The sequence below is a fragment of the Mirounga leonina genome, unplaced genomic scaffold, assembly GCF_011800145.1.
Source record: "Mirounga leonina isolate KUSES-001 unplaced genomic scaffold, KU_Mleo_1.0 Mir_200, whole genome shotgun sequence".
Lineage (NCBI taxonomy): Eukaryota > Metazoa > Chordata > Mammalia > Carnivora > Phocidae > Mirounga > Mirounga leonina.
This window is the reverse complement of record NW_023270503.1, coordinates 3,159,043-3,176,607: the sequence shown is the minus strand read 5'-3', so window position 1 is coordinate 3,176,607 and position 17,565 is coordinate 3,159,043. Positions and strand designations below refer to the sequence as shown.

General features: G+C 43.9%; 1 protein-coding gene, 1 non-coding gene and 1 pseudogene across 7 annotated transcripts in view; 2 read left to right on the top strand and 1 right to left on the bottom strand.

Moving 5' to 3' along the window:
* The window catches only part of GOSR1 (golgi SNAP receptor complex member 1), a 57,050-nt gene extending 52,877 nt beyond the window's left edge, over positions 1-4,173 (top strand). For 3 of the 6 annotated variants that reach the window (XM_035027640.1, XM_035027646.1, XM_035027645.1), the window contains one exon: positions 262-4,173. In XM_035027640.1, coding sequence (XP_034883531.1) covers positions 262-386 — 125 coding nt within the window. In that variant the 3' untranslated portion in view covers positions 387-4,173. The remainder of the gene's footprint in view (positions 1-261) is intronic. The other 3 variants (XM_035027643.1, XM_035027641.1, XM_035027642.1) reach the window with 2 other exon arrangements.
* Positions 4,174-6,185: 2,012 nt separating this feature from the next.
* On the bottom strand, positions 6,186-7,242 carry LOC118025118 (annotated as a pseudogene).
* An 8,449-nt stretch (positions 7,243-15,691) lies between these two features.
* Positions 15,692-15,794, top strand: LOC118025375. The gene has a single exon (XR_004683307.1). It is a non-coding gene; the product is annotated as a U6 spliceosomal RNA (small nuclear RNA).
* The last annotated feature ends 1,771 nt before the right edge of the window (positions 15,795-17,565 follow it).

Sequence of the window (17,565 nt, the reverse complement as noted above, 5' to 3'; positions counted from 1 at the left end):
TGTTCCTCCATTCACACACTGGCTCCCACCCTGACCTGAAGCTTGGTAGTAATTCCTCGATTTGTTTGGGTCCTTGTTTAGTAGGACACCCCCAGCTGGGGCATATGTTTTTTAAAGACTCCCTCAGTGTAATTTTCTTCCCCTGTATTTCTTCTTCTTATTTATTGTTTCTGGACTACACTGATCTCTATTTTTGTGACTCCTGTGACTTTTCACTAAAGAGGCTTCTTTAAATATGACCTTAATAAAGATTTCCCAAAGATCATTTTCCTGCTGTGAACAGCCTGATCCAGCGGATCAATCTGAGGAAGCGGCGAGACTCCCTCATCCTGGGCGGTGTCATTGGCGTCTGTACCATCCTGTTGCTGCTGTATGCTTTCCATTGATGGAACATCTCCGGGGACTCTGGACAGCCACCACTTTCCCACCCTGATCTGGAATAAGGAAAAGTAGGAAGGAGAAGTTGATTGTCCTGATGATTAGCCTCACCAGCAGGATTAATCCACGACTGATAGCCCTGGACTCTGTCACGTGGTCAGATTGAGCTGAAGCCACAGCTTTTCTGTGCTCTCTTTTCTAACACACATTTCCTTCTGTTTTTAGTTTAAAAAAAAAAAAAGTTTTCAGTTGCTTTTGTCCTCCCAGGAGGTAAGTAAACCAATCAGAAACAGAGTTTCTGTGCTTCAGTAATTGTGTTGAAGGCTGATGACAAGCCAGGTCTTAGAGCTGGACTCCTCAGAAAACCAGGTTTCTCTGTATCCAAAGACTGCTTTCCTTTTAGCCCCCAGATTGGGTTGTGAATAAAAATAGTTCTTGTCCTTTTATTTTACACTCATGATGAGAAATCACAAGTCATTTCTTGATAAGCTGTGCTATAAATTTCTACTCTGCATCCCTGTTTTGGTATTCAAGGAAAATTACATTTTTCACAGATTCTTTGAGATGCCAACAGGTCAACTTCAACACAGTTGAGGTTGTCTGAAACAGAAGACAAACACTGCAAAAAACCTTTTTTTTTCCTTCTTCTTTTTGTAAATTGTATGCACACTAGGGTTGACTGTATTACTGGAAAAGCATCAAGAATAACAGGCTTTTTTTGTCAGTCATTGTTTTGATTTTTTGTTTATATCTTCCATTGGATTAATATTTCCTACTACAAGTAAATGAAATTTCGGTTCTACCATGATAAAAGTAACTAATAGCCAGTGTCTGTCATTGCCCCCACCAATTCCTCATCATGTCAGGATTAACCCTGAATGAGGGGACTGCTCAGTTTTCAGTGAGATCTATTCAACAAGTCACATGTAAAAAGACATTGATTTGCGGGGTCACCATCCAGATAATTCCATTTATAAATGCTCCATGATCTAGGAGCAAAAGTTTGAGAACTACTGCCTGATGTATTAGGAATTCTGAGTTTTACGAAGATCTATTTACTCCAAATCTGTTTTTTTCCAAACATCCAGAGAATGGTTTTACTGTTGAAGGTGCATGTGACAGAATCTCTCTCTGCACCTGTCTTCTATCATCTGGACAGTGACAAAATTTTAAACTACCCACCAGAATTCTTTTCAGGTTTAACCATTTCTCCGTTTCTGTAAATGTATGACTTGTCTAACTGAACTACCACAAATAGCTTGAAGACTTCAACATCTGCACTCCTCACCAAGTAAGAAGGTCGCTCTTCACCATTGGAATTAACTCTGGTACTTACAGTATTGGCTTCAGACTGTGCCACAGGGAATAAAATGCTATTAGCATGTAGTTCTTAACTGCATTACAGTGTGTAGGTGATGACATTCAGATGAACTTAATACACAGGCTGATGGCTATGCTAACCGCTGGTCTGGTACAGAAACTGAGAGGTTTTTTCTTCTGGTGTCTAAGTTTTATTATGCCCTGGGTATGAAAGGCATTTGATACCTTTTTTTCTTAACTATGGGGTTTATTTTTCTAAATATAGGTTGATCGATCAGTTACTTGATTGGGGATGCCCTTAAAAGAAAGTAAGTTTTCCCAACGTGACCCTTAAAGGATTAGAGAAGTTCATTTATTAAATTCTCTGTTGGGAGAACAAAACTTCTCTCCCCTGACACTTTATTATTATCTTTGATTTTTCAAAGGGCCTTGATTGGTGGTTGTGCCTCAGCTAGAATCTATGGGACTTTCGTTGCTGTATGGTTGGCATTTATAAAATCTGAAGTATCATAAATAAAGTTATTTATTTAATTATACTACCAGTGTTTTTTACTGGTCTGATTATTTGGTACAGTCATTAAAGCTGATTGTGTGAGAGTAAACTGAGGACCTGAGCTAATTTAGCTTGCTGCACTAAGCAAACACATACTTTTGATGGGTGATGAGCCTTTCAGTTAGGGTTATGCTTAAATGAAGTAATAGAATTATGTTGGTTATTTTCTTTATGAAAAGAAACTAGTTCTTCCAAGGAAGTTGAAAAGGCTTGGTGTAGATGTTGGTGTCAGGTAGGTCTGTCTGACTAACCGCCCAGGGCTGCAGCCCATAGTGAGGTGACCCAGGGCAAATGTAGATAGCTAGGACAGGGCTCATCCTCTCCTCTTACAGTTCCTTCATTCGCAGAAACAAGCCCTGGAATAAGGAAATAGAAGTATGCCATTTACAGGAAGAGGATTTGAATCCCATGATAGCTGATTTGAACTCTTTCAGTTTCGTGCCATTCAACTTTTTTTTTTTTTTTTTTTTAAACCATCCTGGTTTCCTCCCCTTTCCTTCTGCCCTTACAGACCTGCTGCTAGGCTCAGGGGCCAACTGTAAGTTGCTATTTAAAGCTGGGAGGTCAGAAGGAAGTTGCCTCTTAGGGGAAATTATTCTCCCTCAGCCATTTTCTTATATAATAATGGCTCTTTCCTTTGGGATCATTTTAGTAACTATTCAGAACTATCTTTTTCACTAAGAGGTATGAAAAACCGTGGCAACACAAAGGACAAAATTCCCAAAAATATACTTCTGAGATTTTGTTTTAATGTGTGCTGATAACTTTAGTTAAAAATATTTAATTGACTAAATTCAAACCCAGATCTCCCAAGTTCTTCAGTTGATCTGTCCTGGCTCTCTCTATGTTCTTCTTAGTGTTTTAAGGATGCTGAAGGATTCCCTGTAACCTGCATTGCTCACCCTTTATTTTTCTAGTGTTAGAAAAGGGCTTTCCTTCTTCGCTATTCCTCTCTCCTTTGTACCAAAATTCACTTGTATAGAGAATGCCTTTTTCCCTACTGCAGATCAGGCATGGAAGTAAAATCCTAAGAATTGAGACAAGTGAAGAGAGGAGACATCACGCGGGCACTTTTTATACCTGAAACCAAATAATATTTACTTTAATTCTTTCCTACTGGATGCTGAATACATCTGACTAGGAAAATGTACTTACTGAGCCTTTTGATGTCATGACATTTGGCCTCTATGGAACTGAGGCACCTTGGACTTGCATTCCCACCATTGATTTCCTATTTCACTGTTGTTAATCTCAACCTGATGAAAAGGACTTTAAAGAACTGGACTAACCTTTCTGGTTTTCTAATACCTCATGTTTGATCATTAGCCAGATATGATTTCTTAGAAATTGACCCAGTTCTCTAACTTGCTGTGGAGGATAAATGGCCATGTCTAGGATGATACCAAAGTCTGTGGCAAATGTAACTAACGCACAAATGGATTCCACTCAGAAAAGTAAAATGATTGCGCTCCATTCTCCTTTTGGGTCAGAGATTATTTAGCCTGGTCTCTACTCAGATGCAGGGCTTTTCATCATGGTCTTTATAAACCAAGCTTGTCATTCTTTTATAAACCTGCATATCCTTAAGCTTCTCTGGGAAAAGAAAATAAGGAAGGACTAAGTGACTGAGGGATGTTTATTGGATAAAAAGCTGAGACAAAGCTGAGCCATGTCTTGAGGGATCTTAATCAATTCCAGTCACACTTTACCATGATGAAAGATGTTTCCTCATGAAAAATGCCAATACAGATTTTTAAAAATCTATTCCAAATGCACTTTCTTATGTTTTTGCTTTTAAAATAGCTTCTTGGAACCAGATTTATTGTATTTGTACTTAATTTTTGTTCTCATCTAAATGTGCATTTTCTGACTGTATAGGAGAAGCTTTGTTATGTAATTTAATAATAAATTAGAAATCTAAATGGTTGTGTCTGTGGTTGTTTATATTGAAACGGTACCATCGAGGCAGTTTGCAGTAGTAATTATGAAATCTTTGGTATCTGTAAGTATTTCTCATGATGTCCTAAAACCCAGGGTGAAACACCACAGGTACTGAAAAGCTGCCCATCACCTATTGTTCGAAAACATCATAGGAATATTCCACTGATAACCCAAGAAATGAAGGAGAATCTCTTCTCAAAATGAAACTTCAGAAGGTATGGTGGAATGTAAAATTGTAGAATTTAGCAAGAGAAATGGGTTTTTATCCTCCCTAAATAATGACTTTTTACACTACAGACCAGAACTTGATTCTCTACCCCACCAGAGAATTTGAAAATCCCTCATGTTCCATTACCTCTCCAAAATGTCCTTATTCATGTTTTCTGCATCCTTTTTTAAAATAACAGTATAATTGAAATAAAATGCATGTACTATAAAATCCGCCCTTTTAAAGTGTACTGAAGGGTTTTAGTTACTATTAGTTGTGCAACCAGCACCACTAACTTCTAAACATTTCATCATCCCAAAAAAGCAGCACTGTCCCCATTAGCAGTGACTCCCCACCCCCATCTCTGGCCTTTTTATCCAACCAGACTGTTCCGTTTTGGCCACCCCAGTTTTTTGCTCTCATCCATTCACATGGTTTCCAAAGTACCCCCTTCTTTCTTGAGATCCTAACCTTTTGGCTATGAACCTGTGCCCAGCCCTGTATGTGTGCATCCCCACGTAGACCTACATGAAATCCAACACCACTCTTAGTGAGGTGAGCCATCCCTTTTACAGATAAGGGGACAAGCCCAGAAGGATTCAGTGATTTGCTCAAAAGCAGAGTGAACAGTAAGTAAAGCAAGGATTGAATCTTGAGGGCTTTTTGATGCCAAATACTGTGCTAGTTCCGCAAAATACCATTTAATCTGTACTGCATGATTATGAGAGAAGATAGGAAAGAACCACCAATTTTGCCTGGTTTTAAAAGTGATACATTAAAATATTTAAAGTCCTACAGCTTGATTATTTTCAAGGAATACTAACTAGTGGCTGAGTGCTTAGTAAAGAGAATTTGTTTGTAAATCACTTCCTTTATGAGAACTAATGTAATGCATTGAAGTTGTTTAAAAAAAAAAATGGTTTTTAGTGGCTTTAATTGGACCAAACTTCCTGTTCAACTCTTCCTACCTTCTAGTGTAGAACCTCACAGTTCTTCCTAGAGATGGCCAACTGGCCGAGGTATGCTCCATTTTCCTTTCTGGTTGGAATGGCTTTGATGGGCTGCCACTCCTATGGAACCTGCCCTTTCCCTGGGAAAGGATCTGAAGCCCTGCCCCAACATGCCTTGTCTGATGGCAGAAATGCCTAGAATTTAAATTTTAAAAAAGGGGGGTGGGTGGCTGGAGAATCTCACTGAAGATATTATCAGGACATTTTCTCTTGTTTCTCTACAGCAAAAGCCAGGAGAAAAACAAGTATAGTCATCCTGAATATATTTGCTGGCTGAATTGGAACAAAGAGGAATGCACTTTAGCCTGATGCCTTCTGCTCCGCCCAGCTAAGATTCCTCAGCTTGCAGAACTCTTTATTACTAAGCCTCCGAAAACACTTAAAAGCTAAGAAGATTGGGTGCTGAAAATCTGCAACTGCTTAGAGGAATCCCAGAGATCACTTGACAATGTTCTGCTGCCCTCGTCAAATTATCATCTAATTTGTTATCCTGATCTGTGGTATTCAGTTTCCCTCTTTGGGATACAAAGCTCTTAGGAAACCGACACTTTCTCTTAATTAGTGCATTTCTTCTAGATATTCTCAAGCATCCAATTAGTTCATGCTTTTACTGGTGAAATTGCTTACAGCTTGAGGGTGAGCAGGCAAATATGATTGGTAACTACTTTTAAATCACTGCTGAAAAAGTATGGTTTAAACATAATCATTTCCCCCAAAGTGACTAGTTATCTCTATGAGTGTGGCACATAATTCATAATTCTCCCGGATGTATGTGCACTCATGGATAATGTGCTAAGAATATGGCATTGTGTTTTTCACTCTGGAATAAGTCCTCAGTCCCCACCTTGTCCTGTCCTGTCCCCCATTGCATGTCCCACAAGCTAGGGCCCTATTGTTCATTACTAACCGCATGTGACCGTCCTGAGCTGGGTGTCCTACCTCTCATGTACCCCCTTTCAACGTGCTCTGCACACAGCTGCCTGGTTTATCTTCCTGAACAACTTCCAACCTCTCATCGCTCTGTTCAAGAATATCTGGCAGCTCCCTATTATGTTTGCCAGTGTGTTATAGTGAGTTAACACTCGGAATGTACACCCAGCACTTTGCTACATTCATACATCACACAAAATCCTGTTCACTTCATGAGGTAGTAGTCTTTTACAGATAAGGAGACAAGCCCAAGAGACCAGAGTACTCTTTTTTTTTTTTGAACACCACGTGAGCTTTATTTGCACAATCTGTGTAAGATTTCTGAATCTATCCCGGTGAGGGAAGAAGGGGCCTTCTCACACCTGTTAATTAAACTGCAAATTAATTGCTGATCAAACTTACCGTTGACAATTTTTAGCCCGCTTTAATTACTGTGATCATCAAGGGGGAAAAACCTTTTCGTAAGACACAGCTGCAAAGGGCAGGCAGCGTGGGACGCGCCCTCAGTGATCCTGCGCCGCCCTGGAAAATGCGCCTTCGGGCTCTTTCCCGCCCCCCAGGGCGGCCGCAAATCCTGCCTGTCGCCTCCTTTTGGCCAAAGCCGCCAGAGATGTAAAAGCCTTCGCTCCGTAGACGGCTCCATCCGCAAGTACTGTTGCGCTCCGCCTGGCGCTTAACTAAACGGACAGTGAACGCTGGGTCCTGGGAGGCAGCTGTCATGGGACTCATCCAGAGTGTCCCCGCGTCCCTCTTCAGTCTCCCTGCTTTGGCGCATTCCACAAACGCTCCGGCCACAGCTCTGAGCGCCGGCCTGAAGCACCGAACCTTCTTGGCCGGGAGTGCCGCGCGCCCTGCAGCCCCTGGACCCGCGCGTGGCGGCCAGTGAGGCGGCTCCGCAGCCAGAATTACGCCCCCACCGCCACCCCCGCCCCCCCCAGCCCAGCCCCCGCCATCCGCCGCCCTTTGCCTTCGGAGCGCTTCCCCATCCCTGGCGAGCTGCCCGCTGCGGGGCCGCCCAATGCACTAGCAAGAGCAGCCGTCCTGTACGGTGCCACCGGCTCGGACACTTCTAGGCCATGGGCCAGGGCACTGAACCGCTCTCAGTTCAGCTTGCTTATCTGCAAAATGGACTCTAGCAACTTCGCGCAGTTGTAAAGATTGAATCAAGTAAAAGATAACAATGGTACAGAATTCCTCAGAATGTCCTCAAGAAATAATGGGGGGTGGGGAGAGGGAGTTTTCCAGACGACCGCAAGTCCCTGGGGAGCCAGGGCAGCGTCTGTTCCTTAATACCGTGTGCATGAACTTTATGCAGAAACTGTCACGTAACTCTTCTAAATTCAGCTAAATCTGACTCAGGGCCCCATCCTCCGGGGCTTAGCAAAAAAAAGAAGAAAAAAATAATAATCTTGGTCATAATTGAATCTCCTTCCCTTTGCCTCTGGGTCGTGCAAAGCTTCCAAGAGTCTTTCAATGTCCAGAAGGTGCGGAGCAGGCGCTCTGATCCACACTGAAGCCCACTGATGTGTGTTCACTATCTGAGCCCACAGAGTCAGTCCTCCTTGAAGCCTCCAGCCGCTTTGCCTCCACGTCACCTTTGGGCACACGGATCTTTGCCAAAGAGCTCCTGGGCCTGGGGCTTAGCCTCCCTGGCGCACCCCAAACCACAGCCATTGCCCTGAGCTGGGGGCACTGTGAGGGAGGGGGACACTGGCAGAGGACGAGGCCCAGCTGGTACCAGGGACCACCCCCCCACCTCCCAGTCTGCCAGCGTGCTCCCGAGGTTCCCTCGCTCCTCCCACCTTCCTCTTGCCCCTCCCACCCCCCACCCCCACCCCATGAGATGCCACTCTCCCAGACACAGACTGCTGAGGTCTCCTCTGTGGGCTGGTGAAGTGAAAGAACGAGAGGCTAGCTCCCTCAGGCGCTCCTCCCCCGCGGTGGTAACCTCAATACCTGGCACAAGGTAGGCATTAAGTGCTTGTTGAGTAAATGGAGGAAGGAATTAAAACAAAAAACCCCACAGTTTTAACCCTAATTTGCTGGGTCTGGAAGCCCAGGACCCACACCCCAGCTCTCAGGGGTAGTCCTGCCCGTGTCTTCTTGTCCCCACACGGCTCAGAGGGAGGGCCTCCCAGAGCACCCTGTGAGCTGCCCACTCCTTGGGATTGGGCAGTACAGAATCTGAGTGCTTCCAGGCCCCTCCCTCGCGGGACATTTAGCAGTGTCTGCAGACACCTTTGCTTGTCACAACTGTGGCCGTTTGTGGGTAGAGGCCAGAGATGCTGCCAAATATCCTACAGTGCACAGGACAGCCACCCCCACCTGTGGCAAAGAATCACCCAGCCCCAAGTGCCAGGAGCGCCAGTGTCGAGAAACCCTGGCTCAAACTGAATTCATGTTAAAGTTGACAGTATCCCTCCAGGGATGAAGATTACTCAAAGACGTTCCCTAACCACCGATTCCTCCTCACTGCCCTTGGCTGGCTCCAGCTGCTTATAGGACAGAGCGGGCCCCGTGATCTTCACTGCCCCTTGTTCTACCTTTCCCTCCTTCACCCCATTCCTTCCTCAGCCCCACAGCATACACACTGTCACCATCCCGAGTGACTTGATGTGCCAAGGGCTTTGTAAAGTTCCTCCTTTGGAATGGCTTCCTTTCCAAGCCTGCCTGTGAAACACGTCCTCCTTGTTTGAAAACCCTACCTGTGGGAAGTAACTGCTTAATGGGTACGGGGTTTCTTTTTGGGGTGATGCACTGTTTCAGAACTACATAGAGGTAGTGGGAGCACAATGATGTGAATACACTAAATGCCATTGAACTGTACGCTTTAAAATGATCTGCGTTGGGGCGCCTGGGTGGCTCAGTTGGTTAATCATCTGCCTTCGGCTCAGGTCAGGATCCCAGGGTCCTGGGATTGAGTCCCACATCAGGCTCCTCGCTCAGCAGGGAGCCTGCTTCTCCCTCTGCCCCACCCCTGGCTTGTGCTCACTCTCTCTCTCTCTCTCTCTCTCTCTCTCTCATAAATAAATAAATAAATATTTTAAAAAGTGAACCATTTGATCACCATAATCAAGATAGTAGACATATCTATCATCCTCCAAAGTCTCCTTGTGCCCCTTTGTAAATCCCTCCCTCCAACCCTTCCTCACCCTCTCATCCTCAAGCAACCGATGCTCTGCTCTGTCTCTATAGATTAGGTGACATCTTCTAAAGGTTTATACCAATGGTGTCATACAATATGTACTCTTTTGGAGTGGGTCTGGCTTCTTTCATCTAGCATAATTATTTTGAGATGTATCCATGTTGTGTGTACCAATAGATCATTTCTTTTCTTCTTGCTGAATAGTATTCCATTGTATGAATGCAGGACAATGTGCTCATCAACTTCTCTGTTGTTGGGCATTTGGGTTGTCCCCCGTTTGGGACCATTACAAATAAACCTGCTGTGAACATTCACACACCTGTCTCTGTATGGGCATGTATTTCCCTTTCTCTTAGGTAAATACCTAGGAGTGGAATGACTGGATCCATTGGCCAGTGTGAATTTAACTTTTTAAGAAATTGCCAGGTTGGGGCGCCTGGGTGGCTTGGTAGTTAAGCGTCTGCCTTCGGCTCAGGTCATGGTCCCAGGGTCCTGGGATCAAGCCCCGCATCGGGCTCCCTGCTCTGCGGGAAGCCTGCTTCTCCCTCTCCCACTCCCCCTGCTTGTGTTTCCTCTCTCGCTGTGTCTCTCTCTCTGTCAAATAAATAAATAAATAAAATCTTTAAAAAAAGAAATTGCTAAATTGTTTTCCAAAATGTACAATTTTATTTTTTTAAAGATTTTATTTATTTATTTGTCAGAGAGAGAGGGAGTACAAGCAGGGGGACGGAGCAGAGGGAGAAGCAGGCTCCCCACTGAGCAGGTAGCCCGATGTGGGGCTCCATCCCAGCACCCCAGGATCATGACCTGAGCCAAAGGCAGACGCTTAATCGACTGAGCCACCCAGGTGCCTCCAAAGTGTACCATTTTATAATCTAGTCTATGAGAGTTCCAGTTCATTCACATCCACATTGACATTTGGTATAAGTCTGTTAAGTTTTAGCCATTCTCATGGGTGTGTAGTAATGTCTCGTGGTTTTAGTCTACATTTCCTTAATAACTAATGATGTCGAGCTCTTTCATGTGTTTATTTGTCGCCTATATATCTTTCTTGGCGAAATGTCTGTCTAAATCTTTTGCTCACTTTTATGGGTTATTTTGTGTATGGAATATCGGGAAAGGTATTGGAGACGGTAGGAGCTGCCGCCTCTGGGAAGCAGAACGAGCAAACTGGAGGCCACAGTCGAGAAGGACTCTTCATTTCTCACCCTGCATATGCTGCATCTTATAATTGTTTATATTTTTTAAAAGGGAGATAGGCTGCTTAGAAAAATGTCACTATTGAAACCACGTTTTAGAACGGACGGATGGGGACTGTTCTGTTTAGCCAAGAGCAGTTCAGAAACTCCACACTGGTAGGAAATTGGAGCGCTGAAGCCTTAATGGAACCGTGAGCTTTTTACATCGCATCATATTTAATCATTCCTCGTGACACACCAGTAGCGATGCTGCTGTCTGGGCCAGGACTCCTCTAAGACCCCATCAAGCAGGGCTTGGTATGTATGCTTCTGGGTTTGTTTTTTAGTTATAAAGATTTTATTTATTTATTTGTCAGAGAGAGAGCACAAGCTGGGGAGAGAGGTGAAGGGGGAGGGAGAAGCAGACTCCCAGCTGAGCAGGGAGCATGACGTGGGACTCGACCCCAGGACCCTGGGACCATGACCTGAGCAGAAGGCAGACGCTTAACAGACTAAGCCACCCAGACGCCCTGCTTTGTATTTATGTTTAAGCGGATATTGTTCCAGCTTGTTAATTTCCTCCTTCTTCCCTGCTGAAGCTGGCCTATGGAAAGAAAACCCAAGACTGGCTCTCTCCCCCCTTGTCTGTGATAGAAGATTTGGTAAAGTCTCCTTCCCATACCCTGCTTTCCACTTCCAGCCCTGCTTCCCACCTGGGACATGACTTGAATTTGTAGGTGTTCTGATCCAGGGGAGGAGATTTCCTCGTCCAAGTTCATGTCCTTTTAAGAAAGCAATGGTGAATTAATAAGAAATGCTTTATCTTCTAAGACCTCTATGTGACTCTATTCTGGTCCTGCTCTTTGATCCAACCCACTAATCAGTTCATAAAAATTTCACATAAACTAAAATTCATCTCCTAGGCTGGGCTGGGCTCTATCAGATTAATATTTAACTCCAAGGAAGCATGGACATTTGCCTTAAAGAAGTTCTTTATTGTAGAGAAGGATCTACATTGTTGTCATTATTTGAATGTCATTGACATTTTATTTCAACCTACAACTCCCTGTATTCCTCTGTTGAAAATGGGAAATTCTTATGGAATTTGAATTGTCACTGCTTCAGCATCTAAGGGTTTTTGTATTAGTTTTTTCCTGACAAAAGAAATGTGCATTTAGGGACGCCTGGGTGGCTCAGTCGGTTAAGCGTCTGCCTTCGGCTCAGGTCATGATCCCAGGGTCCTGGGATCGAGTCCCGCATCGGGCTCCCTGCTCTGCGGGGAACCTGCTTCTCCCTCTGCCTCTATCTCTCTCTCTGTCTCTCATGAATAAATAAATAAAATCTTTTAAAAAAAAAGAAATGTGCGTTTATTATGGAAATAAGGATCATTAGAAAAATTCAAAGAAAATAAAAATTCCCTGTTTCATCAACATTCTATGATAACGACTAACACTTGAAATGTTTTTCATTTTTGAAAATATCTGAACACTTATGTGCATATTTTTTTAAATTTGGGATCATGTGGTACATATTGTCAGAGTTTTTTCACGGACTAGAGCATACACAGCTTCTATATGATTACATTTGCATATGCAACATACTTTTCAGTGGCCACACTGAATTTCATTATGCAGACACCCAACTCCTGATTGTTTAATTATACAAATATAACCAACACCCTATTTTTTAAATTTTTTATTTTATTTATTTATTTTTGAGAGAGAGAGCACAAATGGGAGAGAGGGGCAGAGAGAGAGGAAGAGAGAATTCCAAACAGACTCCACACACAGCGCGGAGCCCAACACGGGGCTTGATCTCATGACCCTGAGATCATGACCTGAGCTGAAATCAAGAGTCAGATACTCAACTGACTGAGCCACCCAGGGACCCCACCAACACTCTGTTTTTTAACTCTAACATGGTTTCCAGTTTTTACCCCATTATAGATAACTGAGCACACTTGATTTTTCTTTTTAAAAATCTTGAAAGAAGGAAACATTCTGCCAATTCTCAAGACATCTGTAGCTTCTTGGCTTCTTTCTGTGTGTGTGTGTGTTTGTGTGTGTGTGTGTTTTTAATTGGACTTAGTTGAGCTCTCCAATTTGCCATGAAGAATGTCTAGGCTATTTCTTGTGGATATAAACAAAAGAGATCCCAAGGAGGATGACACCAGATTAGAGAGAGTAGCACTCGCCCATTTAGAATAGTTTTCATGGAAGAAGGGCTGCAGAGGACCAAATGACCTCCCCCAAAAGGTTCCTTTTAAACTCTAAGTCTGGGGTGCCTCAGATGGTTAAGCATCTGCCTTCGGCTCAGGTCATGATCTCAGGGTCCTGGGATCGAGTCCCGCATCGGGTTCCCTGCTCAGTGCAGAGCCTGCTTCTCCCTCTCCCTCTGCCACTCCCTCTGCTTGTGCTCTTCTGTCTATCTCTCTGTCAAATAAATAAATAAAATCTTTAAAAAAATAAAAAATAAAAAAAAATAAACTCTAAGTCTTGGGGAGCTTAGGTGGCTCAGTCAGTTGAGCATCCAACTCTTGATTTGGGCTCAGATCATGACCTCAGGGTGGTGGGATCAAGCCCTGCTTTGGACAAGATGCTCAGCAAGGAGTTTGCTGGAGATTCTTTCTCTCCCTCTCTCTCTGCCCCTCCCCCCACTCGCTCACTTGCTCTCAAATGAATAAGTAAATCTTTTAAAAATAAATAAAATAGGGGCAGCTGGGTTGGCTCAGTCGGTTAAGCGTCTGCCTTCGGCTCAGGTCATGATCCCAGGGTCCTGGGATTGAGCCCCACGTTGGGCTCCCTGCTCAGCGGGCAGCCTTCCTCTCCCTCTCTCTCTCTCCATCTGCCCTTCCCCACCGCTCGCTCTCTCTCTGACAAATAAACAAAATCTTCAAAAATAACAATAAAATAAATAAAAATAAAAACAAATAAATAAAACTCTAAGTCTCATGGTCACTGCCTGTTCTTTGGAACACTCCCCCTCCTATTTGTTGGTTCGTTACTATGACCGTTCTCCAATCCTTGTTGCATACTGGAATCACTTGGGAAAGAGGGGTTTTAAATATACATATTTGCCAGATCTACCCCAGTTGGACTTGGGGTGGAGCCCAGACATTGGAATTTTGTTTTCATCTCTCTAGATGATTCCAACTTGCAGCCAGGACTGAGAGCCTCAGCTTTTATGGCGTTTTACTCCTCCAGTGGGGCTGGAGGTGCTGCCCTTGGTGCTGAATCTCTTTAGGCCACAGGCTACTCTCAGGGAGTCGCCACTTCCCACTTTGCTCTGCCAAAGTCATAAGCAGCTGTTTCAGAAATGCTGATGCACAGAGGAAACAGTATCCCAGCTCACTCCTAGTGATTAGGGTGGAAAGATCAGCATTTCACTACAGCTGCATCCACCTCCCTAGACAGCCAATTAGCCACAGAAACGGCAGACACTGCCTAAAGGAGCTCTTTCAGGGCTGAGCTTCTAATGCCCAGAGCACATTAGGTAGCTAAACAATACTATATTCACATCAGGCAAGGCCATCTTGCTTTGGGTTGTAGTATTTGCTTCCTGGAGAAAGGGGGCCTCACCTTAGAGGTGGAACTTGGTAGCACCTGGATAGATGGGGAAGAGGGAGGGGCGTGCCTTGCATTGTGGGGACATGGCCGGCTGTGAAGGAGGGAACGTTAGACCCAGAGTCGGAAGATGTGGGTTTGAATCTCCTCTCTACTTTTGTCTAGCAGCAGGACCTTGCTAACGGTCAATTCCTTCTCTACAAAACAACAATAAAGATGGGCGCCATAATTGTGCGCTAATTATGTTGTCAGAGTTATGGGAGGTAACGTTCATAAGCATATCAACAAGTCCAGGGGTGCAGGGCTGACCTGACAGAAGAGAGATTTTTGAGTTTGTACTAATGGTCAGAAACCAGGCCTCTTATGCTTCTTCAGTCCCCACTCTTGCTGATGTGGGGGAGGAGAGAATACGCAGGGGGTGGCGGCAGCGATCTTCAACAATAGTAAGAGCAGCTAAGGGGGAGAAATGTGAGATCTATTCTGTGTGGTGGCAGGGGAGAGACAGCTGGAGGCCAGCAATCAGTAGTTTAACAAGCCCTCCAGGTGAGTCTAACACACACAAATAGCTGAGAACCATTGCCCTGGAGCATTTCTTTGTATGGATACCCACATTCTGTTTAACCATCCTACTGTAGATGGATAATTGTTAGTTTGGAACTGTTACAAAATGGGCTGGTCTGAACATCGTTGAACATAGGTTTTGGGACACATATGTACACTTTTCTGCTGGTTATATATACCTAGGAATAAGGTTGTTGGATTATAAGTTTATAAGTATATTTAGAATACTTAGCCTTAGGATATACTGTCACAGTTTTCCAAAGTGATCATACCGGGTTTCCATCCCCACCAACGATGTATGAATATTCCAGTTTCCACATCCTCACCAACACTTGGCTTTGTCAGTCTGAATTTGCATATGATCCAGCAACTCCATTTCTTGGTATATGTCCCCAAAGAATTGAAATCAGGGTCTCTAAGAGTTATGCATACACTGATGTTCATAGCATTATTCACAAGAAGCAAAAGGTGGAAGAAACCCAAGTATCTATTGATGGATGAATGGATCAACAAAATGCATTATGCATGTCCAGTGGAATATTATTTAGCCCTAAAAGGGAAGCAAATCCTAACACATTCCACAACATGGATGAACTTTGAGAACATTAGGCTGAGAGAAGCCAGTGACAAAAAGACAAATACTGTATGATTCCACATATTATATGAGGCACCTAGAGCAGTCAAATTCTTAGAGACAGAAAATAGAATAGAAAATAAGTGGTTGCCAGAGGACTCGGGGAGGCAGAGGCGGCAACGTGGAGTTAGTGTTTAATGGGTGCAGAGTTTTAGTTTTGCAAGATGAAAGGAGTGCTGGAGATGGGGGGGGGGGGGGTTGCCAAGAGGTGAATGTATTTAACACTACTTACTGGACCGTACACGTAAAAATGAGTAAGATGGAAGATGGGTGCTTGATTTGGCAGCGCGTAGACTAAAATTGGAATAAGGGAAGATTGGCATGTCGCTGGTGCAAAGATGACATGAAAATTCATGAAGCGTTTCATTTTTTCAAATGAGTAAGATGGTAAATTTGATGTTACATGTATTTTACCACAATTAAAAATGAAGAATAAACACTGTGGGCTTAAAACTGAAGAGAGATTCTCTGCTGTCAGGGTCAAAGCCAAAGATGTCATTTTCATTCTGCAGTGCTCCTGGCTGTGTGTAATCACAGTAACTTGGACATTTATAAACCTTTGTGTTCTCATCTGTAAAATGGGAAAACGAATTCCCCTTTAAAAGAGGTTGTCATGGGGATCAAATGAGTATATAGGAAAGTAAGTGATACATAGTAGATGTTCAGTAAATGTTAGTTGAATGTGATTTGTTCATCTAAAATAGAGCTTCTGGGAGTGGAATTGAGGATCTTATGATTTGGTAATTGGCATTAAGAAGGAGACTTAAGTTGTTTTTTTTTAAGATTTTATTTATTTATTTGTCAGAGAGAGAGCACAAGCAGGGGGAGTGGCAGGCAGAGGGAGAAGCAGGTTCCCCACTGAGCAAGGAGCCCAATGTGGGACTCGATCCCAGGACCCTGGGATCATGACCTGAGCTGAAGGCAGATGCTTAATCCACTGAGCCACCCAGGCATCCCCAGGAGACTGAATTTTTTAGTGAAAATGAAAATCTGCAGTTTGCTATTTAACTCATCTGTGTGCTCTACTAACCATCTGTAAAGGGGGTGACTTCTTCATGTCTCTTCTCTCCAAACACATGCCCATGTCCCCAGATGGAGGGTTTTCTTAATTTCTGCCTCACTGAATTCCTACTTTGAGACAGGAGAAGGCTCAAGGGAGGTGGTTTTCCTTCCCTGCAGGACCAAATATCCTCCTGAGAATGAGCCTCCAGGGCTCAGCTTCCCCCAAACATAAGCCCCACCTCCCTGCACCCCTGATCTGCCCTGGGAGATTCCCCTGAGCCAACGGAGGCATCCTGGGGCAGAGGGCTCTCAGGACTGCAGCTGCTGGGGCATGAGTTTTTCAGGGAGGCTTCTCTGGCAGGCAGGACTTTGCCCTTGACATGGGTGGGCCAATCAGAGCTGCCACTGGGGCCAGAAGTGGGCTGGAGGAAACCTTTAAGAACAGATTCCCCAGAAACCCCAGAAACATGAGCAGCAATCCAGAGTTGAAAACTCTAAGGCCTCTCATTAAAATGATGCTTTGGCTTGTGAAGTTCTCGTATTCTGGTTTCATAAGAGCTGATGGCTGTAAGTGATCAGAAAGAAGACTGAGAGCCTCAGAGGAGGCAGCTGGGAAAGAGCCTGGATTTGGGGAACAGAAAGACTTATGCTGGATTTTAAACTACAAATTGTCAGGAGCTGTTGTGTTGGATCACACTTGTGAACTGTTGCTGGTGGGAGACAGCAGGTGCAACAGTCATCTCAAAACCTGCTCTGAGATACTTTTTGGTTTCGAAAGAGCAAAGATCCAGAGAGGTAGGGAAATTTATTTTTAATTAGCAAGTGCAATTGACAGATTTCATTTGAAGTGAACTATTACAATTGGTGAACTTCTACCCTCTCTTGCCTACTACCATCTCCTGTGGGTGATCACAACTGAGTGAAAACCTATACATTGCCCTGCATTCATTCATTTGTCGGATATGCAATAAAGCACCTCCTCTGTGCCCAGCCTTTTCCTGGGCCCTGGGCATTAACTGGGTACAAGAGAGACTGAAGACAGATTTTTGGGCTTCTGTGCAACTCAACTTATATACACTGCATACACACAGCCAACCAAACAAAAACCTGGCAGCAAATGCTTTGAAGAAAGGAAGAAAGTA